General features: G+C 42.8%; 1 protein-coding gene across 1 annotated transcript; it reads left to right on the top strand.

The window, feature by feature from the left end:
* The first annotated feature begins 20,697 nt into the window (after positions 1–20,697).
* Positions 20,698–25,040, top strand: LOC138812555 (tRNA-splicing endonuclease subunit Sen15-like). The gene is made up of 2 exons (XM_070000517.1): positions 20,698–21,170; positions 24,998–25,040. The coding sequence occupies exons 1-2, from the start codon at positions 20,698–20,700 to the stop codon at positions 25,038–25,040; spliced, it is 516 nt and encodes a 171-aa protein (XP_069856618.1).
* Positions 25,041–25,388: the final 348 nt, after the last annotated feature.

The raw sequence follows: 25,388 nt of genomic DNA, 5'->3' as shown, positions 1-25,388 counted from the left end.
TTGTCATTATTGAAAATCTGTCCAGACAGCAGGTAGTTTTGCTCATCCAACCTCAATGGAAAAGTTTCAGTACTGCAAGATATGATGCTCTGGACATCATACATACATTTTGAACATGGCAATGGTTACTTTAAAATTTCTCCATGATAAAAACATTCATCACTTACTTATATTGAATATCTTTCAAAGTGGAGTTCCTGGATCTATTGAAGTGCTCCTGTATTTTCCTCACTTCTACTCCTGTGATCACTACATAGGGGAAATGGGTGATATGAAGCCTCTTTTGAATCTTAGTCTCCTGTTCCATTGCCCCAGTGTTTTATCCTAGTGCAAGATTCATTTCTGCAGTTATTTTGTGTCCCTTTTTTATTTGCTCCCCAAAATACACTTGTATTCCATTCTTTTGATCAAACCATATTGATCCCATGTGATATCAAAGCCATGCTAAGATAATAGCAGGCTAAATACAATGCTTAATCTTGTTTTTTAGGATTGTGTGAAAACATTTACATATCTTATATATTTGCCACACTCCTCCTTTGAAGCTTATTTTGATTCCTTACCCAATAATTTCCCCCTCCTTGGAATTTCTTTCCCAGAAGAGTTGAAATTGAACATTTAATAATATACTAAGGAAATTTTTTATGGTTCTAGAGTTTGAACTACCTTGCCTTCCTAGCGAACTATGGATAAAGTGTGTTTTGAAATAGCATTTTTGTACTGAGAAGTGTTGGCTCATTTCTGCAGTCCTACCTACTCAGGAATTTGAGATCTGAGGATGGCAATTAAAAGCAAGCCATGGCAGGAAAGTCTGCAAGACTTCATTCTCAAATAAACCAGCATGAAGATGGAAGTATAGCTATTAGCCTTGAACAACAATGAAAAGAAAATCTCAGGGACAGCTTTTAGGATGTGAGATGAAGCCCTAGGTATTCGTGAACACACACACACATGCACACACACACACACACACACACACACACAAACACACACACACACATACACACACTACAATCTGATGGCCTAGAAAACCCCTTATGCCGTGCAAATTTCTGTGTACCACAGGCCCACAGTTCTCTTAGTGAAGGTACTAGGACCCATGGCGTAAGACAGGATTTCCCTTCTATAATCTCATCCATTTCTGTCCTCTAAGATCCTCAGGAGCCCTTGGGAGTCCATTCCACAATAGCCAACCCTGGGCTTGGAATTGATTTTCATGTTCCTCATATTCTTCCCAAGAAACATTTAGAACGGATCAATAATCTAATGCACTGATTTTTCATTCTGGTCTCAACTGTCTGGCTTCTCATAGCCCAGCTGTGCATTGTTGTCTTGGGGAACTCCCTGCTCTCCATGCTCTATCTGGACATGTTTTGATTCAAACGTCATCTGAAGAGGCCCATCGATGCTATCTTCATGCACCTGACTGTGGTCAAGATCCTGAAACCGACCTTCACAATGTTGCCAGACATCATGGCATCTTTCCAAGTTCAGCCTTTTCTGGCAATGTGGGCTGCAAGGTGGTGGTTTTCCACTTCAGAGTCATCCAGGCACTTTGCATCAGCACCATCTTGCTCCAGTGCGTGTGGCTTAAATCTAAGTCTTCAGTGTGGATTTTCCCTTCTTTCCTCTTCTTCTGGGATATCAATTACACTCATCTATGTCCTGGTCATTAAGGTTATGAAAGCCAATAGCAATTTTACTCTTGCAGATTCTGAATTTTCCAATGTATATTGTCATACTCAGCAGATAGAAGACAATAGATTATGGTATTGCATCTCTATCTTCTTATTTTGAGATCTTGTGTTTGTAATCCTCATGATCATCACCAGCCTCTATATGGTGACCCTCCGGTACTGACACCACAAGACAGCCCTCTACACTGCCCTCTACGCAGCTCTCTACACAGCTCTCTACACTGAGGAATTGAATCCAGGGTTTTATGCATGCTAGGCAAGCACTCCACCACTAAGTGACATTCCCAGCCCCTATGTACAGTCCTTTCAGTCTCTAGTTTATTTTGTTCTTCCCCATTCTTTTTTTTATCGTGGGGTCTGAACTCTGGGCCTGGGTGTAGAGAGCTGCGTGCAGCTGCACCTGGAAGATGGCGCCGGCTTCCGCCCTCCGCCTTCCCGATGGCAAGTGCTCCCTGTGGTAAACAACTCCCTATATGGCTAAGGCAAAGAATCTGACTTGCTTCCGCGCACCTGAACCTATTGGTGGTTCCCACGTGGCGTATCAGGGTTGGCTACCCAGTGGGTACTTAAGGCTGTAGGGAATTCTCCCCGGGGTTGGGGTCAGAAGATTGCTCAAAGGTCCTGAATAAACTGCAGAGAGAAGAGCTCGGTGTCGAGTCTTCCTTGGTCGTTGAGGCGGTAGCGACACGTGGTGGCCCGTACGGGGACTCAGCCATAACCACAACGAGGACTCAGAACTCTCTGCGGTCAGGGTGGTGCACCGGTAAGTTCCCAGGTAAAAGGGGAATCCGCGACAAGAGCGGGGGTAAGTCCCCAGGTAAAAGGGGAATCCGCGACAAGAGCAGGGGATAAGTTCCCAGGTAAAAGGGGAATCCGCGACAAGAGCGGGGGGATTTTTGCTCTTCTCTGTAGATAAAGAGAGAGCGAGAACCCGGGGCTAGTGAACAGAGTAGCCAAAAGTGAAAGTAAAGGATTGTTTACCAGGTTAAGATTTTTAAAACATGGGCGCTTCTTCTTCGCACCCAATTTTTTTGGCTCTCAATGAGCTACTGCACTCAAAGAAGTTAAAAATAAAAAAGAGTACTTTAGAGAGATTTTTGGATGAATGTGACATCGTTGCCCCGTGGTTCGCTGTCTCCGAAAGCCTCACGGTGGCCTCTTGGGAGAAACTAGGGAGGGACCTAGATTTTGCCTCTGAACAAGGAATGCTTAAAAGCGGAGTGAGACCAATATGGAAACTGATAAGAGGCTGTCTTGAGGACCAGCGCTGCAGTGAGGCGGTAGAGAATGGCCAGGCCACCCTAGAAATGCTGCAGGAAGAAAGATCGGAAGGGGCTGGGAAAGTAAGGGGCTGGGAAGGTGGCTCAGTGGTAGAGCGCTTGCCTTGCATGCATGAGGCCCTGGGTTCGATTCCTCAGCACCACATAAACAAAAAGAAAAAAGCTGGAAGTGGCTCTGTGGCTCAAGTGGTAGAGCACTAGCCTTGAGCTGAAGAGCTGAGGGATAGTGCCCAGGCCCAGAATCAGGCCCCACAACTGACAGGAAACAAAACAAAAAAACAAAAAACAAAACAAAAAAAAAAGAAGGGCGGACCACTAACTAGTGCTGGATTAGCTGCTGCTGTGGTGCAATTAACCCAGAAGAAAGGGGGAGGATCAGGTGCATGCTTTAGATGTGGCAAGATGGGACATATAAAGCATAATTGCCCTGAAAAGGGAAAAGTGATAGAAACAGGAAAGGGACAACAGCCTAAGCAGCCTGGGCTATGCCCTAGATGTAAAAAGGGGAAGCATTGGGCAAATGAATGCCGATCTGTGAAAGACAACGGTCAACCCTTAACGCAGGCCCAGGAAAAAATACCTATTCAAAAAACGCTGCAAATTTGTCTAAACAGTTGTCTAGTTATCTTTTAGGTAATTGAACTGGGGAGTTCGACAGCCTGATGGAACAGCTCAGAGTTGCCATCATCACGGTGAACTTGACCCGAGTGGATGCCGGATTGGCGGAGGGGTTATCTTCATGGATCTCCGCTGCTATGAATCATCTCAAGCAGTGGGCGGGTTTGGGAGCCCTGACAGGCCTCCTGGTGTTAGCCTCCTTGGTATGTCTGTGGTGCATTTGCCAAATTAGAGGTTCTCAGCGTCGCAGTGCAGCCATGATTATCCGAGCCTTTGCAGCCGTTGGAGCAGGTCAGTCCCCCCAAGCGTGGCTTGCCACCCTAGAACAATGAACACAGATTGCAGAGCCAAAGTACTGCAGTCGAGAGGCATGAGTTTTGCCCTCGAGGAGAGCATGTTTGATTGCACACGGGTTCGATTCGCCTTTTCCTGTCCTTGTGAAAAATGAATCAATGGACAGGCTGAGTCATCCATAGAGAAGGCGGTCTCTGGGAGAAGGCTTGTATGCAATCCTTGCATTGCACAACAGGGATCAGACCTCTGTTTTCATCTGTGTTCTTTAAACAAAAAAGGGGGAACTGTAGAGAGCTGCGTGCAGCCGCACCTGGAAGATGGTGCCCGCTTCCGCCCTCCGCCTTCCCGATGGCGAGTGCTCTCTGTGGTAAACAACTCCTTATATGGCTAAGGCAAAGAATCTGACTTGCTTCCACGCACCTGAACCTATTGGTGGTTCCCACGTGGCGTATCAGGGTTGGCTACCCAGCGGGTACCTAAGGCTGTGGGGAATTCTCCCCGGGGTTGGGGGTCAGAAGATTACTCAAAGGTCCTGAATAAACTGCAGAGAGAAGAGCTCGGTGTCCTGTCTTCCTTGCTGGTCGAGGCGGTCGTGACACCTGGCTGCTGTCCTTCAGCTCTTCAGCTCAAGGTTGGGGCTCTATCACTTGAGCCAAGCACCACTTTTGGCTTTTTCTGCTTATATGGTACTGAGAATCAAACCCAGGGCCTCATGCAAGCAAGGCAAGCACTCTACCCCTGAGCCACCTTCCCAGACCCCCTATTCTTTACTATCTCTCTCCATCTGGTAGTTTGGTGTTTGGTTTGTTCCTGTTTTTTAAGCACCATTAGTTGCATCATGAGATCATTCATTTGTACTATTTCTCTGTTCTTTATTTGCACAATTTGTGCTATGAAGTTTCCTCTCAATGCCGCTTTTGTAGTATCCTTAAGGCCCTGGTATGATGTGTTTTCGTTTTCATTCAGTCGTAAGACCTTTCTGATTTCCTCTTTTATTTCTTCAGTGACCCACCTGTGGTTCATATGTGTGAGAGTTTTCTGCAGTGTTTTGTTATTGAGGAGCAGTTTAATTCCATTGTGATCAGATAGGATGCCAAGAGTTATCTCCATCCTTTTGTTTTTGCTCAGGCTTGCTGTGTGTCCTAGGATGTGGTCAGTTTTGGAGATTGTTCCATGCACCACTGAGCATGTGAGATGTGTGGTTGTTGGTTGAAATACTCTGTAGATGCCTACTAAGATACTGTGGTCATTTAATTCAGAAGCTTCTTTGCTGATCTTTTGTTTGGTTGATATATCCTTTGGTGAGAATGGGATGTTAAATACTCCCACTATTGTTGTGTTGGGTCTATCATGTTCTGTAAGTCTAAGAATATTTCTCCAATGTATTTATGTCCTCCGTTGTTTAGTGCATAGAAATATTAAACACTATGATTACCTCTTTGTGGATTATGTCCTTTGTTAATATGTAAAGGCCTTCCTTCTCTCTTCATACTGGATTTTAATGGGAAGTCTATTTTGTCAGAAAAAAATATGGCTACATGGCCTTTCTTGCAAGATGAATTTTCATGAAATGTCTTTGTCCAAGCTTTTACTTGGAATGTGTGTTTTTCTTTTGACTGTGAAATGAGTTTATGGAAGACAACAAAATGAGATGACCCGATATGCTGGTGGATCACATCTGTAATCCTAGCTACTCAGGAGTCTGAGGTCTGAGGATTGAGGTTCAAAACCAGCCCTTGCAAGAAAGTCCGTGAAACTCTTATCTCCAATAAACCACCAGAAAATTGGAAGTGATGCTGTGGCTCAAGTGGTGGAGTGCTTGCTTTGAGCTGAAGAGCTGAGGGACCATGCTCAAGCCCTGAGTTCAATCCCCACGACTGACAAAAAAAAGTCTCATCTCCTGAGATTTTCTTGTTTTCCTGCAGTATGTTTCCTTCCTCTTCTTCTATTTATTAGTCTTCAAGAGCTTTTTCCTCAGTGCATTGTTTCCTTGACTTTGACTATTCTTTTCAGATTCTCAGCTTCTCTTTATTATGATTTGTAGTGCTGGCTTGATGTTCATGGATTCTTGGTCTATGATTTTCATGGAAAAGTTTCCTTATACCATCCATTGTGACTATTACATTCCTCGGTTGCCCCAGGTTGGGTTTCCATTACTGTCCTTCAAAACTGTTAGGGGCTCTCCTTGCATTCAGATTTGGTATGGAGAAATCTGCAGTAATACTATCTTCTTTCCGTTGTAATAAAGTTCTTCCTTTGGTTTTTGCTTCATTTAAAAATAGTTTCTCGTTCTTGAAGTGCAAAGGTTCACTCTGATGTGTCTAGAGACATTCTTCTGGGATCCTGACTGCTACAAGTACTACAAGTCTCTGTTAGGTGGGTGAGATTCTGTCTGTGGAGACAGGAGATATTTTCAGTTCTCATTTTGTTACCTAGTTTTTCAATGTTTATCCAGAGACTTTGAGAAAAGAAAACTTTCTAGCATATCCTGTGTGCTAGTTTATGACTCCTGTGCTGTGGGTTCCTGGAGTCCCTGAGCCCTAGTGTACCAGATGCTGTACTCTGCAGAGCCAGGGCACAGGGTCACCCATGGTGGGAAAGCCCAGTGGGAAAGGCAGAGAGCATTCTTGGTTCTGCTCCAAGCTCAGGATGCATCCAGGGCTGTAGGAACCAACTTTTAATAACCAGATACGTCCTGAAGTTTACTTTCTGATGAGTTTGACTTGTATTATTCTAATCCCTAAACATAATGTGTATTATGAAGCAATCCCTTCAGTACCTGGGAGACTGATTGCCTCTCCTGTGGGGACATCAGGTTGACGCCCTGTGAACAAGGCCATCCAGACAGCAGGTGACACTGATTGACGACCACTGGGAGAAGTCTCATCACCCCGATATGGTACATAGTCAAGGCTGAGCACAGGCAGCCTATCCACAGTGCCAGACTGCCACCAGGAAGCTGTGCCCCGTGAATGAGCATTGCAAAGCTCTCATCCTTGAGAAGAACATGAGGTAGGAAAAAGTAAGAAGACTTCATTATCCTCTTCCCTAAACTTACAACATTGCCTGGTATACATGTTGTGATTTGAAACCGGTTGCAATGATGTTTCTTGAATGGAAAGTATAAACTTCAATGTTTGCTTTTTCTTTTCTTTTTTTTAATTGTGAACATACTGTACACAGGGGTTACAATTACATGGGCAAGATAATGGGTACATTTCTTATCAAGCATTGTAGCCTCCTCCTCCTTTTTTTACCCTTCACATCCCTTCCCAGCCTCCCCCTGGACCTCCAACCAATCCTCCCCTCCCCTCCAAAGTTGTAAATTTCATTTGCCACATGACATCTTGTACTTCTCATTGTTGCAACGGGTCCAACTGTATCCTTATTTAAACGACTTGTTTTTCCCCTTCCCCTCCAAAAATTAAAACGACATAAAAGACAGTGAAAGCAGGGGTTATACTGTGGGGGAGGGACATACAAAGCAACAAAGAAATAATCTTATAAATGCATTAGAAACAAATGCATGAGAGAAAAAAATTTAAATACATATCTTAGGGTTCATTTTCCTAACATCACCTTATCTGATCTTTTCTGCTTGACTCATACATATACTAGATATTGCAAATAAGGGAAACCATGGGACCTATGTTTCTTTGGGCTTGGCTTACTTCACTTAATATATTTTTTTCCAAGTCTTTCCATTTCCTAACAAATGGGACAGTGTCACTCTTTCTGATGGAGGCATAGAATTCCATTGTGTATATATACTACATTTTCTTGATCCATTCATCTACTGAGGGGCATCTGGGTTGGTTCCATATCTTAGCTATGGTAAATAATGCTGCAATAAACATAGTTGTGCTGGTAGCTTTAGTGTGGTCTTGTTTGTAAACATTTGGGTAAATGCCCAAAAGTGGGATTGCTGGGTCATAGGGGAGCTCTATGTGAAGTCTTTTGAGGAACGTCCATACTACTTTCCAAAGTGGTTGAACAAGTTTACACTCCCACAAACAATGAAGTAAGGTTCCATTCTGTCTACATCGCCTCCAGCATCTGTTGTTATTAGAGTTCGTGATTTTTGCCATTCTAACTGGGGTGAGGTGGTATCTCAATGTTGTTTTGATTTGCATTTGTTTTATGGCTCGAGAGGTTGAGAATTCCTTCACGTGTCTATTGGCCATCCTTCTTTCTTCTTCAGAGAAGTTTCTCTTTACGTCTTTAGCCCACTCATTTATTGGGCAGTTGTTTCTTTGAGGATTTGTTGTTGGGGCATTTAATTTTTTGATTTCCAAGTATATTTTAGATATGAGACCCTTGTCCGTTGTATGGCTAGTGAAGATGTTCTCCCAATACGTAGGCTTTCTATTGATCTTACTAGCTATGTCCTTTGCCATGCAGAAGCTCTGCAACTTTATGCAATCCCATTTGTCCAACCTTTCTTTGATTTGTTGTGTTTCCGGGTCTCTATTCAGAAAATTCCGGCCTGAGCCAAGGAGACCTAGGGTTTCTCCTGTTCCATCCTGTAATGTTTTCAGATTGCTTTGACATCGAGGTCTTTGTACCATTTGGAGTTGATTTTGGGGCAGGGTGATATATAAGGATCTAGCTTTAGTTTTCTACAAGTAGTTAACCAATTTTACCAACACCATTTACTGAAGAGGCTGTCTTTCTTCCATTCTATTTTTTTTTAGCTCTCTTATCGAAGATTAGATGGCTATAGGTCTGTATGTTCATTTCTGAGTTTTCAATTCTATTCCATTGGTCCTGAGGTCAGCACTTCTGGCAGTACCAAGCTGTTTTTATTACTATGGCTTTATAGTAGAGTTTGAAATTTGGTATTGATATTCCTCCAGCAGTGTTCTTTCCATTGAGAAGTGTTTTTGCTATTCGGGGTCTTTTATTGTTCCATATGAATTTTTGGATTGCCTCTTCTATTTCCTTGAAGAACGACATTGGAATTTTGATAGATATCACATTGAATTTGTAGATAGCCTTGGGAAGTATTTGCATTTTGACGATGTTAATCTTTCCAATCCAGGAGCATGGGAGTTTTTGCCATTTTCTAAGTTCTGTTTTGATTTCCTTTTTCAAGAATTTAAAGTTTTCATCATAGAGATCCTTCACTTCTTTGGTTGACTTAATTCCTAGGTATTTTTTTTTTTGGTGCGGCTATTACAAATGGAGTTACTTTCCTAATTTCAGCCACAATTTTCTCATTGTTGGAATACAGAAAAGCCATTGATTTTGGAGGGTTAATTTTATACCCTGCTATTTTGCCAAATTTTTAATCAGCTTCAGTAATTTGGGAGTGGAGTCTATGGGATTCATCAAATACAAGATCATGTCATCTGCAAAGAGGGAGAGTTTTATTTCTTCTTTCCCTATTTGGATCTCCTTTATTTTTGCATCTTGTCTTATTGCTGTAGCTAGGCATTTTAATACTAGATTGAAGAGAATTGGAGAGAGTGGACATCCTTCTCTTGTTCCTGAGTTAAGAGGAAATGGCTTTAGTTTTTCACCATTGAGTATAATGCTGGCTGTAGGTTTGTCATATACAGCCTTTATTGTATTGAGGAATGTTCCATGGATTCCTAATTTTTCCAAAACCTTCAAAATAAAGGGGTGTTGGATCTTGTCGAATGCTTTTCCTGCATCTATTGAGATAACCATGTGGTACTTATCCTTGCTCCTTTTGATGTGATGGATAATACTAATTGATTTGTGTATAATGAACCAGCTTTGCATCCCTGAAATGAATCCTGTTTGATCATGGTGTATCATTTTTTGGATGAATTGTTGAAGTCGATTGGCCAAAATTTTGTTGAGAAGTTTTGCATCAATGTTCATCAAAGAAATGGGTCTATAGTTCTCTTTCTTTGATGAGTCCCTGCCTGGTTTTGGGATGAGGATTATGATGGCTTCATAGAATGTGTTCGGTAGTGAACTTTCCCTTTCAATTTCATTGAATATTTGGAGGAGTATTGGTGTGATCACTGCTTTGAAGGCCTTGTAGAATTCCACTGTAAAACCATCTGGTCCTGGACTTTTCTTAGATGGGAGGTCTCTTCTTGCTGTTTCTATTTCAATGCTTGATATGGGCCTGTTAAGATGGTTAAACTCATCTTGGTTTAGCTTTGGCATGTCAGTATTGGCTAGGAAAAGGTCCATTTCTGCCAAGTTTTCAAACTTATTAGCATAAAGTTTTAGAAGTATTCTCTTATAATGTTCTGAATCTTGGTTGTTTCTGTTTTGATGTTTCCATTCTCATCTCTGAGTTTATTTATTTGGGTGTTTTCTCTTCTTTTTCTGATAAGATTTGCTAAGGGTCTGTCAATTTTGTTAATTTTTTCGAAGAACTAACTCTGCTTTGTTGATTCTTTCTATATTTTTTTGGATTCTAATTTATTTAATTCTGATATAATTTTAATTATTTCTTTCCATCTACCGCATTGGGGTTTATCTTGCTGCTCTTTTTCAAGTTGGTTTAGATGTCTCATTAAATTGTTGGTTTCAGATCTCTCCAATTTGTTGATGTAGGACCTCAAAGATATAAACTTCCTCTGAGTAATCCCTTTGCTGTGTCCCAGAGGAGCTGGTAAATTGTGTGTTCATTTTTGTTGAATAGCATGAACATTTTAATTTCCTTTCTAATCTCTTCCATGACCCACTCTTGATTCAGTGGTGTGTTGTTCAGCATCCATGTGTTACAGGATTTTTTATGGTGGCTTTTGGTGTTGAGTTCTAATTTTGTTCCCTTGTACTCAGAGAGAATGCAAGGTATAACTTCAATGTTTCTGAATTTGGACAAGTTTAATTTGTGCCCTAAAATGTGGTCTATTTTAGAAAATGTTCCATGTGCTGCTGAGAAAAACGTGTATTCTGATGCTGCTGGGTGAAATATTCGGTAGATGTCTGTTAAATCTAGTTGATCTATGCAGTTGTTTAGATCTGCGGTTTCTCTGTTGAGTCTTTGCCGAGCTCATCTATCTTGTGGGGAGAGTGGTGTGTTAAAATCCCCAACAATGAACGTCTTTGGATCTATGTGGAGTTTTAGGGAAAGTAGTGTTTCTTGGCTAAATGAGGGTGCTCTGTTGTTTGGCGAATAGATATTTAGAATTGTAATATTCTCCTAAAGGAGAGATCCCTTAATCAGTATGTAGCAATCTTCTTTATCTCTTCTCACGAATTTTAATTTGAAGTCTATTTTATCTGATATTAGGATTGCAACTCCCGCCTGTTTATGGGGGCCGTTTGCTTGGTAGATTTTGTTCCAGCCTTTAACATTGAAAATGTGTTTGTTTTTATGGGCAAGATGTGACTCCTGAAGGCAGCAGATAGAAGGATCTTGTTTTTTAATCCAACTAGACAGTCTATGTCCCTTAATTGGAGAGTTAAGTCCGTTAATGTTGAGAGATAGGACTGAGAGGTATTTGGGAGTTCCTGCCATGTTATCCACCTTCTTGGGGGCTGTGAAATGTGGGTTCTTCCTATGGTTCTTGAATTCTCAGTTTGGGTGCAGTTTCTTGGCCTTTATTGTGGTCTTGTTGGATTTCTATTGTAGGACATCTTTAAGAATCTTTTGGAGGGCTGGTTTGGTGGAGATGTATTGTTTCAATTTTTCTTTGCTATGGAAGGTTTTTATTTGGCCTTCAGTTATAAAGGAGAGTTTAGCTGGGTACAATATTCTTGGTTGATAGTTGTTTGTTTTTAGGGCATGGCATACATCATTCCAGGCTCTTCTTGCTTTGATTGTCTCTGCTGAGAAATCTGAGGTGATTCTAATTGTTTTCCCTTTAGAGTTGATTAATCTTTTCTCCTTGACAGCTTTAAGGATCTTTTCCTTGGTCTGAGTTGATCCTGTGTGGATTATAATGTGACCGTGGGATGTCCTATTCTGGTCTGGTCTCTTTGGAGTTCGAAAAGCTTCTTGTATCTGAACAGGCCTATCTTTTTACATGTTTGGGAAGTTCTCTGATAGGATCCTGTTAAACAAATTTCCTAGACCATTAACTTCTGTTTCTAGGTGCTCCTCTACACCCATTATCCTTAGATTAGGCCTTCTGATGGTGTCTTCCAAGTGTTGGATAGATCTATCATATTTCTTGGACTTGTCTTGGATGGTTGGTTGTTCTTTCTCTATAATATCTAGGCTGTCTTCAATCCCCGAGATTCGATAATCTGCATGGTCTACCCTGCTGTCAAGACTTTCTACTTTGTTTTTTATTTCTTTTCCGTCTAATTGGTCAGCTTTGATGGCTTCAAATTCTTTGCTGAAGCTTTGTTTTAGATCTTGTATGAACTTCTTTACTTCCTTAATTTGGTGTTCAGTGTTTATTCTCAAATCACTTAGTTGATTGGTTATGGTTTCCTTGGACTCCCATTCCTTCTGTTGGGTTCCATTCAGTATTCCCTTTGTGTTCTCCCTGACTTCCTTCAGCTCTTTGTTAATGGATCCCATGAATGCCTTTAGTGATCTTTGTGTATTCTCATCCTGCTCTCTCAATTCCTGTACTACTCTTTGCTTAGCTTCCTCCCACTCCCATTCATGCCATTCCTGTAGTTCTTTTTGAGTGTTCTCAGCCTATTTATGCCATTCCTGCCTTTCTCTTTGAGTATTCTCAAGCTACTCATGCAAATCCTGTATCAGTTTTTGAGTAGCTTCCTCAGTCTCATGATATTCTTGTATAAACCTTTGGATTGCCTCCTCTCTCTCCCTATCATGCTCATACAGAGTCCTTTGTAGGTTTTCAATCTTTTCCTGCACTGTGCTTTTCTTTGCCTCTATTGATCTTTTGTTTGCCTCCTCTCTGTCCTTATCATGCTCATACAGAGTCCTTTGTATGTTTTCAATCTTTTCATTTATCATGTTTCCCAGCAGTCTTTGTAGAGCTATTTCAGAACTCTCCTCTGGATTATTCATTATCTGTTCTTTCCCCTGAATATCATGAGTGGGAGTTGATATACTCGGGCATGCCACTTTTCTTGTGTTTTTCTGGCTTACTCTGCCCATTTCCAATGAAAATAACACCAGTTTTGTGCTAGAACACTATCTTAACGCAAGCATCAACCAAACTCTGAATTTGTACAGTCAATAGTCTGTAGATACAATCTAGTTCAACAGATACATCTATTCAACATCAACCAACTATATATTAATGGGCTACCAACCGCAAAGAAGAATTTGGTAAACCAGAAATTAGTAGTTTTAGGGAGAGATGTGGGTAAAAAATAGGAATAGAGTGATGTGGGAAGGCACAGGGAGAGTTAACTTAACTAAGTCCTAATCTCAAAGCAGGAAATAGGTGGGATAGGATGAAAGTAGTGAGAGAAAGAAAATGAAGACAGAGAAAGGGAAAAATTGAGACCAGAAAAAATAGAGAAGTAAAAATAAAAGTATTATGCAGAAACGAAACCAAAATACTCAGAGAAGAACGTGAATATAATGAGAGAAGGGAAGAGATATAAAGGATATGTGAAAAACTTAAAAATAAAAATACTTAAAATATTATATAGGTATAAAGAGGTAGTACTGATATTAAGGAATTTAAATCTAAGAGGCTTTGAATTGAGTAATAAATTTGTGGATTAAGTGTGTACACAATGGGGGATAAGGTCTAATTATCGACTACGGGTTTATCTGAGAATGTGCAGAACAACAATTAAGTCACATAAAGAAGAATGAAAGAGAAGAAAAGGTGAAAAGGATAAGAAAGAAAGAAAAAAAGATCACAAGTTCAGTAGAGCTAAACAAAAAACAAAAAAAAATTTTTTAAAGAAAAAAAACAAAGAAAGAAAGAAAAACACACACACATATACCCCTAAAATAAAAATTATAAGAGGAAGAAAAAGTTACTAGAAAACAATTTTTTTCAAAAAAGGTAAAAATTAAAAATTAAAAAGAGTTTTAGAAAACAAATGTTTTTATAAAAGGTACAAAAAAAAAAAGAAAAAAAGTCCTTTCACTTTTTTGGGAGGGGTGGGAAAGATCCTGTAAATCCTGTATCTTCCTTGTGTCCTCTTTGGAGTCTCTGGTCTGTTTGTGGTGTTTGATTTTCCTGTGGCTTGGTTGGTTTATTAAGTCAGTTTGTTTGAACAGGCAGAAAAATGCTCTGCTTTCCCAGGATTTTGTGATCATCCTCCCAGGGTAGTTCAATGGGAGGGAGTTCTGCTTTGAGTATCACAAAAGAGGGAGATGCCTTTTCCTCAAGTTTGGAGATTCTGTGATGAGGCTAGGTTCTGGGTAGAGTTGAGGCCTTTCAGCAAACAGTAGCTTTTCCCGGGGGCTAGTTTGTGAGAAACTCACAGAGCCCAGGTTAGAGCCACTGTCAGGAGTTATGTTTACTGAATTTCAATTGATTGTCAAGGCTGCTTAAGGGAGGGGCAGCCTCTGGCTGTGATTATCAAGTGAAGAAAGCCACTCTTGGGGCTGGCGCCCGAGCTGGGTGACTTTTCCCAGGGTGGAGCTGAGTCTGGCAGGTCAGTTAGGTTCTTGTGACCTGCTAAATGACTCTAGTTTTCTTCCAAGGCCTGAGTTGGAGCTAGCAGCTCTGCCAAGCTTTGTCAGTATCCAAGATGGAGATCTCTGGTACTGGGGAGAGTGAGGGGTGGCCTTCCCTCCTCTGCTCCCTGAGAAGGAGTGAAGATATCTGGCTTCTACTCATGCCGAGTCTTGGTTCCTGGGTCGTCTCCGGTCTACGAACTGCAGGATGAAGATGTCTGCTCACTGTCGGTTATTGCTGGTGTTGAGTAGAATCCACTAACCCTACACTTCTGGCTCCTTGGTCCCAGACTGTCTGTGTTTCAGGTATGGCAGGTAGGGCCACCGTCTCCACCGCTGCCGCCGCAGCAGCGGCTGCTGGCAAGTGCTCAGATCTGTCTCCTTGCCTAAATTTTCCCTCTCTGGCCTCTCTGTCCTATGATGGCACACTTGGTGTGATTCACTGGCATAGGACTGTTCACTTGAACTCTAAAACTGCTTTCTATGGGTGAGCTTGTTTAGCCTCCAAATTTTCCTCCATCATCTTCCCGGAACCTCCTACTTGTTTTTATTTTATTTATTTATTTTTTTTGGTCCGGTCCTGGGGCTTGAACTCTGGGCCTGGGCGCTGTCCCTCAGCTCTTCAGCTCAAGGCTAGCGCTCTACCACTTGAGCCACAGTGCCACTTCCGGCTTTTTTCTTTTTGCTTATGTGGTGCTGAGGAATCGAACCCAGGGCCTCAGGCATGCAAGGCAAGCGCTCTACCACTGAGCCACCTTCCTAGCCCCTTGTTTTTATTTTTATGAAGACAGTGCCTAGACATTTCATTTCACCCTTACATTCTATTTCTATTAACAGTGCTGTTAGTTAAAGAAATTTTATTAAGCCATCCTATGAATATTTGTCAGCCAATGAAGAAGCAGGGTCTAGTCAATTACAAGTCAGTAGACAGCCAATGAGGCAGCAGGATACAGCCAATTACAAGGCAGGATGCTGCCAATGAGAAAGGGTACAGCCAAGGACTAAGCAAGATATGGGCCATGACACCTGTATTTACATCCTATAGCCTCCATGATTCTACACTGTGACAAGCAGCAAGGCACTGGGACACAATGGAGAACATCAGTGTTCAGGATTCAGGCAACAAATTGTATAGCACTGGGGAGAGACTATGGCTCTGGTATACAGCTGTAACCATGGGACTTTCTGGAGAGTGTCCTAAGAGACGAGGCATACTTCTCTACTTTAGAGGCCATTGCACATTGGTTAGTTCTTTTTCCTTTTTTTTTTTTTTTCTCAGAGACCAGGACTCCTACTCACGCTTGCTCATTGGCTGATGCACTGAGAGCCTAGAATCCACCACTAGACATTGGACCTAATTTGAAGTGTATTTCCATTGCTATTTCCTGTTTCTAAGGCTCTATACTGGCTGGGAAAGGGGCTTAGTAGTAGAGTGTTTGCCTGAAGGGCATGCATGAAGCCCTGGGCTTGATTCCTCAGTACCACATACACAGAAAAAGCCAGAAATGGCACTGTGGCTCAAGTGGTAGAGTACTAGCCTTGAGCAAAAGAAGCTCAGGGACAGTACCCAGGCCCTGAGTTCAAGCCCCAGCTTAAGCTTGGTCTTTATAAATCCTGTGCAGATCACAGTGTGGTGGTGGGATGTCCCATTCTGGTTTTGTCTGTTTGGGGTTCTAAAGGTTTCTTGTATCAGAGTGGACCTATCATTTGGATGTTCAGGACTTTCTCTGCTATAATCCTGAAATGAGTCCGATGTATTTTTCATTGGACTTCCTTTCCTTTGGTTAGAGTTATGATTTGCCTTTTTTTTCTGGTCATGGGCTCTGAACTCTGGGCTGGACACTCTCCCTCAGCGCTTCAGCTCAAGGTTAGTACTCTACCACTTGAACCACAGCACCACTCGCAGTTTTTTTCTTTTTGCTTCTGTGGTGCTAAGGAATCGAACTCAGGGCCTCATGCATGCTACGCAAGTACCCTATCACTGAGCCACCTTCCCAGGCCGTTTGGTTGGAATTCATACTGCTTTTTGTTTGTGGATTCCATGAATTCCTCTATTAATCTTTGGTTAGCCTCATCATGCTCAAGTATAGCCTCATGCAGGCTTTCAGTCTTTTCATTCAGCATGTTTACAAGTGCTGTTTTTAGATCTTGAGAACTGTCCTCTAGGTTTTTCATTGATTGCTCTGTTGCCTATTTATTTTCAGTAGAGGTTGAAGTTCCTAGACTTGCCATTTTTCTTGTGTTTCTATGGCTAGCTCTGCCAACTTAGAAATGAGACTAAATCTAGTACCATACTAGGAAACATTTTTAAGACAACAAACAACAAGGAACCTATAGCTGTAGAGTTTAAGGGTTAACAATCATAGGCAGGTATTTTAACTCTATCTTTCCTTTCAGGATATGAAAGAAATTCCAGTACCACCACAGAACACACTTTTAAGACAAAGACCAACCCCAATCCCTGTATTTGCACATACATTAGAGGTTCAAAATAGGAGATAGGTATTCTCCTATTGACCTGCCCTATTCTTTGTTACAGGACAGGTATTGTTCTTCCAGAGTGGGGATTATATATACATATATATGTGTATATATATGTATATATGTGTATGTATATATAAAAATATATAGTTGAAATAAGTGAACAAATCTGTCATGAGCTTTAAAGCAGTCTGAACCAAAAGGATGACACAATAATCCACTTTGACACTGTCAAAATGGATACAGATAGAGTCTAGATCAACAACAATCAAATAGGGATCAGTTGACTAAAGCAAAGGAATAAGTAGTGAAAGACCAGAAATAAAGGAAAATGAATTGAGGTGAATTAGAAGATTGAGAGATATACTGAAAGCTAAGACCTAAATTCACAGAAAGAAAAAAATAAGAAAAAACAAAGGAAGAAATAAAGATATTTAAAAATCTATATATGTTTTCCTTCTCAGCCCTTTCCCAGCTCTCTGAGCTCTTTTTCCCAGCTCTCTCTCTCTTGCGCTGCTCTCTTTCCCAGCTATCTCTCTTTCCACCTCTTTCCCAGGTCTTTCCCACTTCTTTTCCCAGCTCTCTCTCTTAGGTCTTTCCGAGGCCTTTCTCATCCGTGAGGAATGCTAACCTGGCCTGGTCCCAGCAGGTCTACTGAATCAACCTAACCCTTACCTGAAAAAAAAAGTATGTATGTATAGATTAATAATTCTAAAATTAAAAATCATAAAATTCAGCAATAGATATTTGCTCAAAACATAGCCTGAATTATATATACACACAATTAAGGAGGAAGCCTAGTAATCACCATAGGCTGTGTAGGAATAAAGAGCAATGAAGAAGAAAAAATGGGCAAAATATATAAATAAAATAAAAATAGAAAAAATAAAAATTACATTTAGAAAACAATTCTTCAATTTATTTGTGTCTCCCCTATGTCTGCTACCCGGTCTCTTGATGGAGCCTTTGATTTCCTTGTAGTGATTGGCTTTCCTTATGGCTTAGTTGTTTTCTCACATCAGTTTGAGCAGAAAAAAAAAGTTCTGCCTTGCAACTTTGCAAGCCCTATGTCCCTCCTCTCAGACTAACTCAGTGGGAGAGCGGAACAACGGAGAGCGGAAGGAGGTGGCAGGTTTCTGCAGGTTGGAGTCTCTGCAAGTGAGCTTGTCTGTGGGTGGGGTTGTGGCATGTCTGGAATCAGTGGCTTTTCCCAGTTTGTCTAGCTCTTGAGACCCTTTTATGGCCCAGCTTGGAGCCACTCTCAGTTTTGCAGTCTATCCAGTGAGATTTTACAGCCTTTTGGATTTTTAATTCCTACAGAGGCTAAACTCTGAGGGTAGCTGCTATATGACTGGAATGTCTTAGTTCACTGCCAAGGGGTGGGGCCGACTCTCTCTGCCAACCCTGGTAAAGTTGTCCCTTCTTGGGAAGAGCTACCTCCTCCTGGGTGGGCCAAACTTCCCCTAGGTGGAGCTTACTATCACTGATCAGATTCTTTTGTCCTGTTGAAAAATGATACCACAGTTGCAGCTTCTCTGGCCCAAGTTATCTACTAGCTGCTCTGGCAGGCTCTATTGCAGTATCAAAGATGGTGTTCTTTTGGAGTGTTGGGGGAGAACTACTTTCCAGACGCTGTTCTGTGAGATGGCGTGAAGATGTTCTTGGGCTATATACATACTTTCCCAGTGTTTTGGACCATCTAAGATCAGTGGCAGCAGGATGTGGATTTTCACTTCTAGTAATCCAAACTGGAGATGAGTGAAAAGTCACACCACCTGTTTCTCTGGTGTTGCCAACCTGTGCTCAAATGGGCTTTCTTAAGCAGGCTGCCTGAATTTTTCCTCTATGGCCAAAATCTCTGTATAGGGTTTGAAAATAGTCCTTTTGGATTTCTTGGATGTTCAGGATATAGCCAATAACAAAGCAAGATAAAAATCAAGGAGGCCGTATGATGCAGACAATGAGAAAGGACACAGGCAGTGACAAATCAGGATACAGCCTATGAGGAAGCTGGATGCAGCCACTGACAGGTTAGGATGTAGCCAATAATCAAGGATGAAGCCAATGACATAGCAGGATGCAGTCGACAAAAGATACAGCCAATCATAAAGCAGGATGAAGCCAATGACCAAGCAGCATATAGGCAATGACACGTATTCATAGGTTTTCCAAATTCCATGATTCTTCTCTGTGAACAAGTACCATGGCAAAGGCACTCAAGGGAGAAGATCAGTGTACCTACTTCAAAAAACAATGTGCAACTCTAGGACAGCGCTGTGTAGAGAGTATGCCCATGCATGTCTAGCTGTCACCACTGCACTTTCTGGAAAGATGTCCTGAGCAAAAGTGTCTTATCTGCCTAGTCTGGAGGCCACTGCACATTGGTTAGTTCTTTTATTTTCTTTATCTTTGATTGGAGACCTGAACTGGAACAAGGCATGTCACATTCTGCTCATTGGCTGATGCTCCATCAGCCCCCATTCCTACCACTGGAGAGCGGATGTGCTTTGAGGTCTATTTACTATTATCTTTCCTCTTTGTAATTCTCTATGCCCTAGTAGTTCCTTTGTTCATTAGTTTTAATCCTCAACTCTATTTGTGGATTTTTACATCTACTCTTGGTATGTATTGAGCTAATTTGCATCAACTTGACCATCACGAATGAATGGTTTCTAGCACACCTGTCTGTGAGACATGTGACCCTTGTCCTTGACCCTTGGCTTGCCACATGCTCTGCAAACCCAGGGTATATAGTCACACTTGTTTCTAGGCTCCCAGTGGGGAAGGCAAAGAATCTCTGCATCTCAGGATGTACCCAGGGCTAAGAGACCCAACCTTTAATAACCATCTGGGTCTTGAAATTTACTTTCTGATGACTTTGACTTTGAAAAAACACACATCTTGAAATAGAATTCTGTTCATTTAATTAATAAATGTAGCATATTCTCTAAGAGATTCTATTGGCACCAGGGAGAGTCTTTTGTGTGTCCTGTGGAGGCATCAGACTGATGCCCAGTAAACAAGGCCATCCAGTCAGCAGGTGACAGTGACTGATGCCCATTTGGAGAAGGCTCGTCACACCAAGCTTTTTATAAATTGGTGTCTCGCCACCAGCAGCCTATCCAGGATGCCAGACTGCCTCTTGGAAGCTGTTCCCTGTGAGCAGGATTACAGAGCTCGCAACCTTGACAAGCACTTGAGGTAAGAAGAGGTCAGAAGGCTTTATTATCTTCTTTACCCCAGCTTCACAGTATTTCCTGCTACACATGTTATGATTAGAAATGGAGTTGCAACAATCCTTTCATCTGGGAACATAGAAACCTAAATGTTTTTAGAATGACTTTATCTACAGTACCTTGGAAACTTTTGGTTGGTCATAAGGCTTGAACTCTGAGCCTGGGCACTGTCCCTCAGCTCCTTCGCTCAAGCTATCTCTCTACCACTTGAGCCACAGCGCCACTTCTTGTTTTCTAGTGGTTCATTGGGGATGAGAATCTCATAGCCTTTACTGCCTATGCTGGCTTTGAACCATGACCCTCACATCTCAGCCTCCTGAGTAGCTAGGATTACAGGCGTGAGCCACCAGCACACAGCTACTCTAACACTTTTTACTGATAATTTAGAGACAGATCTACAGATATCTTTTATCAAGCCCAGGTTATTGTCCGTGATCGTTTGTGCCCAAGGCTAAGACTCTATGTCATGAGCCAAACTCTACTTCTAGATAGAGTCTAGATCAACAACAATCAAATAGGGATCCGTGGACTAAAGCAAAGGAATAAGTAGTGAAGGACAAGAAATAAAGGAAAATGAGGCGTGGGCCAACATGGAGGAGCAGGTCGGTTCCGTGCCAACTCCTGGTGGTGGTGCAGACCCTGGATGTGGTGGCGGTCTTGGTGACGGCAGCACTCCTCTGGCAGCCCTCAAGGATGCCTGGATGGCTACGCACCCCAAGGACTTAGAACTTATGGAATTAGACATAGGAGATGCCACTCAAGTTTGTATATCATTCTTGGTTTACCTGGATCTCATGGAGAGTAAAAGTTGGCATAGAGTAAATTGTGTGGGATTACCAGAACTACAACTCATCTGTCTACTTTGGACTGAGATAGAAGGGGAAGGGTTACAGACTGTGGTGCCTACTCCAGTCTCTGCTTCTCTTAGCCATAACAGGATTAGGGAAATCCTGAAGGCATCTCGAAAACTTCAAGGCTATCCAGATCTGCCAATTTCATTTACCTTGGCCATAGTGGAGTCTGACTCAACAATAATCTATTATAAGCTCACAGATGGATTTATGCGGCGAACGCCTTCTCGACCAGCAAGGAAGAACGACCACCACACCAGGAGTCTTCTCAGATCACGCTTCATTGGAGAGCCATTTTATTGATGGGAGAGCTTGAGCACGAGAGCGCGTGCACCCGAAACATGGCCGCTTATATAGGGAAATGTAACATGGGTCTTTCTATCATTAGTCATCTGCCTTTCACCGTCACCAGGTGCCACGGGATTGGCTGGGGACTCTACGTGGCTCGCGCATGCACAAAGCCCAGGACTCACCGTCCCACCAAGCACTGTCTAATATGGACCTCAAAGCTGCAAGAGAGTGGATGGCGCCTTGTAATGGCGTTCGCCCCGGCTCCCTGCATTTCCCCCTTTTTGTTTTTTGGCAACAGGTAAGAGTAGAGGTTGGGCCTCTGTCTAAAACATTAGGACCTTGCACTGGCCTTCGCCTGAGGGGCACGCCTTCCCCAGTGATGACCAGGCCCATCCGATGCCTTTTTTGCAGAGGTGGGATCTTGGGCATCAACCCACTTGCAACCCAGCATGCTCTTCCTGAGGAGATGGTCCTCCTCAAGTGCAGTGCACTTGCCTCGCACCCTGTCCCAAATTGCAAATTGCATACCTGTCCCGGTGCAATGGGATCCCCTGATCCCTCGGGGTGCTAAGGCTATGCAGGATGGTAAGGCTTAATTGCCTCTCAGGGCCGACAGCCAGATCTGGGGTGAGGATCCACTCTCCAAGGCGGCTAATGCTTGTGAGATAACAACCTTGTCCCTTCTGGTTTGGTCTCAAAGGCGACAGACCAACCATAGGCAGACCACGCATCCTCCCAGGCAGCAGGCTAAAAACATTCCGACTCCCACCCGCTCTTTGAAAAAGGACACCGCAGAGGCCCAGTCAGTAAATTGTAACAGCCCACAGCATCATTGGTTTAACAGCTCACAGCATCATAGGTTTAGCTATCACAGGGATTGCTATTAGCACTGTTGCTAACAGCAGGAAGATCAGCTGCATCAGGAGACGAGTGGATGGCATCTTCATTTTGCGGGTCTTCTTTTTCAAGAGGGGGTTCTTCTGCAGTCTTCACCAGCCTGGTCAGTCTCGTTGGCACCCAGTGAGGTACTTCTTGACTCTGTGGAAAAACACAAACAGCTCCCCTGGATCTCGTTATTACCGGATCCGGTCCATACCATTTATTAATAATAACATCCTTCCACATAACCATGTCTTTAGTATCCATGGGGTCTCTTGTCATATGCCGATCTGCGGCAGACTGATCGTTGTCATTTAGAATTAAAAAATTAAGGGTAAAGAGCGCAAGAGAAAGTCTTTCCCTGGGGGATGCTGACTCAGCAATTCCCGCTTTTTGTTTTTGAAGCATTTCTTTTATGCTTCTATTAGCTCTTTCCACTATACCTTGTCCTTGAGGATTGTAGGGCAATCCGGTGGTGTGGGCAACCTGCATTTGTGCGCAAAAGGCGCGAAAACCATGGGAAGTATAAGCAGGGCCATTATCCGTTTTAAGTCTAAGGGGCTTTCCTCAAGCTGCCCAAGCTTCTAAGCAGTGTATTTTGACATGAGACACCTTTTCTCCTGCCAGAGGTGTGGCATGAATGACACCGGAAAAGGTATCGATAGACACATGTAAATATTTCAACTTACCAAATTCTGTCAGATGAGTAACATCCATTTGCCATAGAACGTTTGGTCTCAACCCCCTGGGGTTTACCCCCACATGGGGAGGATGAAGAAAGGTAACACAAAATTTACAGGCTTTAACAATATCTCTTGCCACATGCCTGGGCAAATTATATCTTTTCCTAAGGGTATTTGCGGGTACATGATACAATTTATGAAAGTCTTTTGCCAATTCTACAGGATCAGCAGCAACCAGGGCCACAGCCCGAGCTGCCTGGTCCGCCAGGGCATTACACTTTGCCATCGGGCCCGGCAACATAGAGTGGGCGCGAATATGTCCAATATACAAAGAGTGTTTTCTGTTTAAGATAAGGGATTGAATCTGTAACAAAACATTAGAAATTGTACTGGCCTGCTTAATTGAAGCAGCAACTTCAAGAGAAGCAACGGCATTTACAACATATAATGAATCAGAAAATAAATTAAAAGGTTGATCAAATCTTTTAAAAACTTCAAGCACAATTAAACATTCAACAGCCTGTGGGACATTCGGCCGAAAATTAAAGACCACCGGCTGTTTGTGTCCTTGAACAAAAAAGGCACCTTGTCCAGATTTTGATCCATCCGTAAAGATGGTCAGGGCACTAACTAGGGGCTCCTTTGAAGTAACGACAGGAAAATACACTAAATTTTTGTTAACTATGGCAAGCAGAGGATGCTTAGGATAATGATTATCAATTACATTGGGAAACGAGCAAACAAGAATTGCCCACATATCCACTGTGGCTGCTAAAATTTCAACTTGCTCACGGGTGTATGGAATAATTAATTTATCTGGAATTTTTGCAAAGTGCATCAAACAATACTTTATACCCAAAATTGCCTTTTTTTTCTTTTTTCTTTTTTTTCCAGATCAAAATTGCCTGTTTAGCCACTAATTCAGGAAAATATTGAACAGTTTTTGCTCCCACAGAATCATAGCATTAATAGTCAGCCTTCGAAGCAAGGCAGTGGTATAATTGGCCGTCACTCCATAAGTCCGGACTGCCTCAACTAAATCCTTAAGCTGGAAGTCGGAAACCGGCTCAAAATTTCTTTCACTAGTAATTGGATTTTCAAAAACTGGAAAAGCGGCTGCTAACCGCGACCAGGTGCTTCCTTTTATAAAGTGACTCCGCCCCGCCTCCTGGCACGGAGGGGGGGCCGACGGATGAGGGCCACCTCCGTTTCCTCTTCCTGGCTGATGCGATACTTCCATCCCTAGGGGGCGCCACCCCCCCACATCTGTCTGCCTCATACTCAGCAGCAGCCTCTTCTAAGTCTTCACTATCAGCTGGATCGAGCTGCTCTCCCTCCTCCTCTAACATTTCTTCCTCTGAGTCACTTACAAGATCACTGCATTCTTGGTCCCGCCCTTCCACATGTAGGGCTGAGAACCGGTTTGCTTTTAAAGAAGGGCATAGGGGTCTCCTTGAGACCCCCTCTTCCCTAAGACCCTTCTCCTATTGTGAGGGCTGCAGTCCCTCCTGCTTTAATTCTTTAGGATCCTTTTTTCCCTTTTTCTTTTAGGCCTATTTTCCTCCCCTTTACTGGACGCTGCCTCTGATAGACTATCCTGATGCGGTGTTAGTACTTTGCATCCTTCCTGGATTAAATCAAACCCTCCCTCCTCGAGGCAAGTGCGCACCATCAAAAGGACAAAGCACAAGGGAAGAAGCAATGCAAGCAACCAATAAATATCTAAATCTACAGTGAACAGCATACCGGGGGATACTTACCGACGTCCCCTCTCCGCGTGTTGAGTTCTGGCTCCTGTTCGGCCTCTCACGCGGGTCCCGGGTTTCGGCACCACTTGCGGCGAATGCCTTCTCGATCAGCGAGGAAGAACGACCACCACACCAGGAGTCTTCTCAGATCACGCTTTATTGGAGAGCCATTTTATTGATGGGAGAGCTTGAGCGCGAGAGCGCGTGCACCCGAAACATGGCCGCTTATATAGGGAAATGTAACACGGGTCTTTCTATCATTGGTCATCTGCCTTTCACCGTCACCAGGTGCCACGGGATTGGCTGGGGACTCTAAGTGGCTCGCGCATGCGCAAAGCCCAGGACCCACCGTCCCGCCAAGCACTGTCTAATATGGACCTCAAAGCTGCAAGGGAGTGGGCGGCGCCTTGTAATGGCATTCGCCCTGGCTCCCTGCAGATTTATGCTGCCAGACCCACAGAAAATTTCCCTTAGAAGATGATATCTTTGCTTGTCAATGCCTTGTGCTCACAAAAGATTGGATTTGAGACTCATCAGCCTGCTCTAGCTTGTACCTCAAGATATTCGGGTTAACATAACTTGTCCATCTCGTAAGATTTTTGGAAAAATTTCTCTCAGATTAAAGAATTTGTATTGTTGGGCTGGGAAGTTGACTCAGTGGTAGAGCGCTTGCCTTGCATGCCTGAGGCCCTGGGTTCGATTCCTCCGCACCACATAAGAAAAAAAAAAAGAAAGAAAGAAAAGAAAAAAGCCAGAAGTGGCACTGTGGCTCAAGTGGTAGAGCACTAGCCTTGAGCTGAAGAGCAGAGGGACAGCACCCAGGCCCAGA

Source organism: Dipodomys merriami, unplaced genomic scaffold (genome assembly GCF_024711535.1).
Source record: "Dipodomys merriami isolate MVZ:Mamm:240054 unplaced genomic scaffold, mDipMer1.0.p SCAF_57, whole genome shotgun sequence".
NCBI classification, from domain to species: domain Eukaryota; kingdom Metazoa; phylum Chordata; class Mammalia; order Rodentia; family Heteromyidae; genus Dipodomys; species Dipodomys merriami.
Note: the sequence above shows the minus strand (reverse complement) of the source record. Positions and strands in the feature narration are given on the sequence as shown.

Coding starts and splice junctions, on each gene's coding strand:
- LOC138812555 (XM_070000517.1), top strand. CDS start 20,698: ATGGAGGAGCAGGTCGGTTCCGTGCCAACTCCTGGTGGTGGTGCAGAC. Junction 21,171..24,997: donor AAGCTCACAGATGGATTTAT/GCGGCGAACGCC, acceptor GGCTCCCTGCAG/ATTTATGCTGCCAGACCCAC.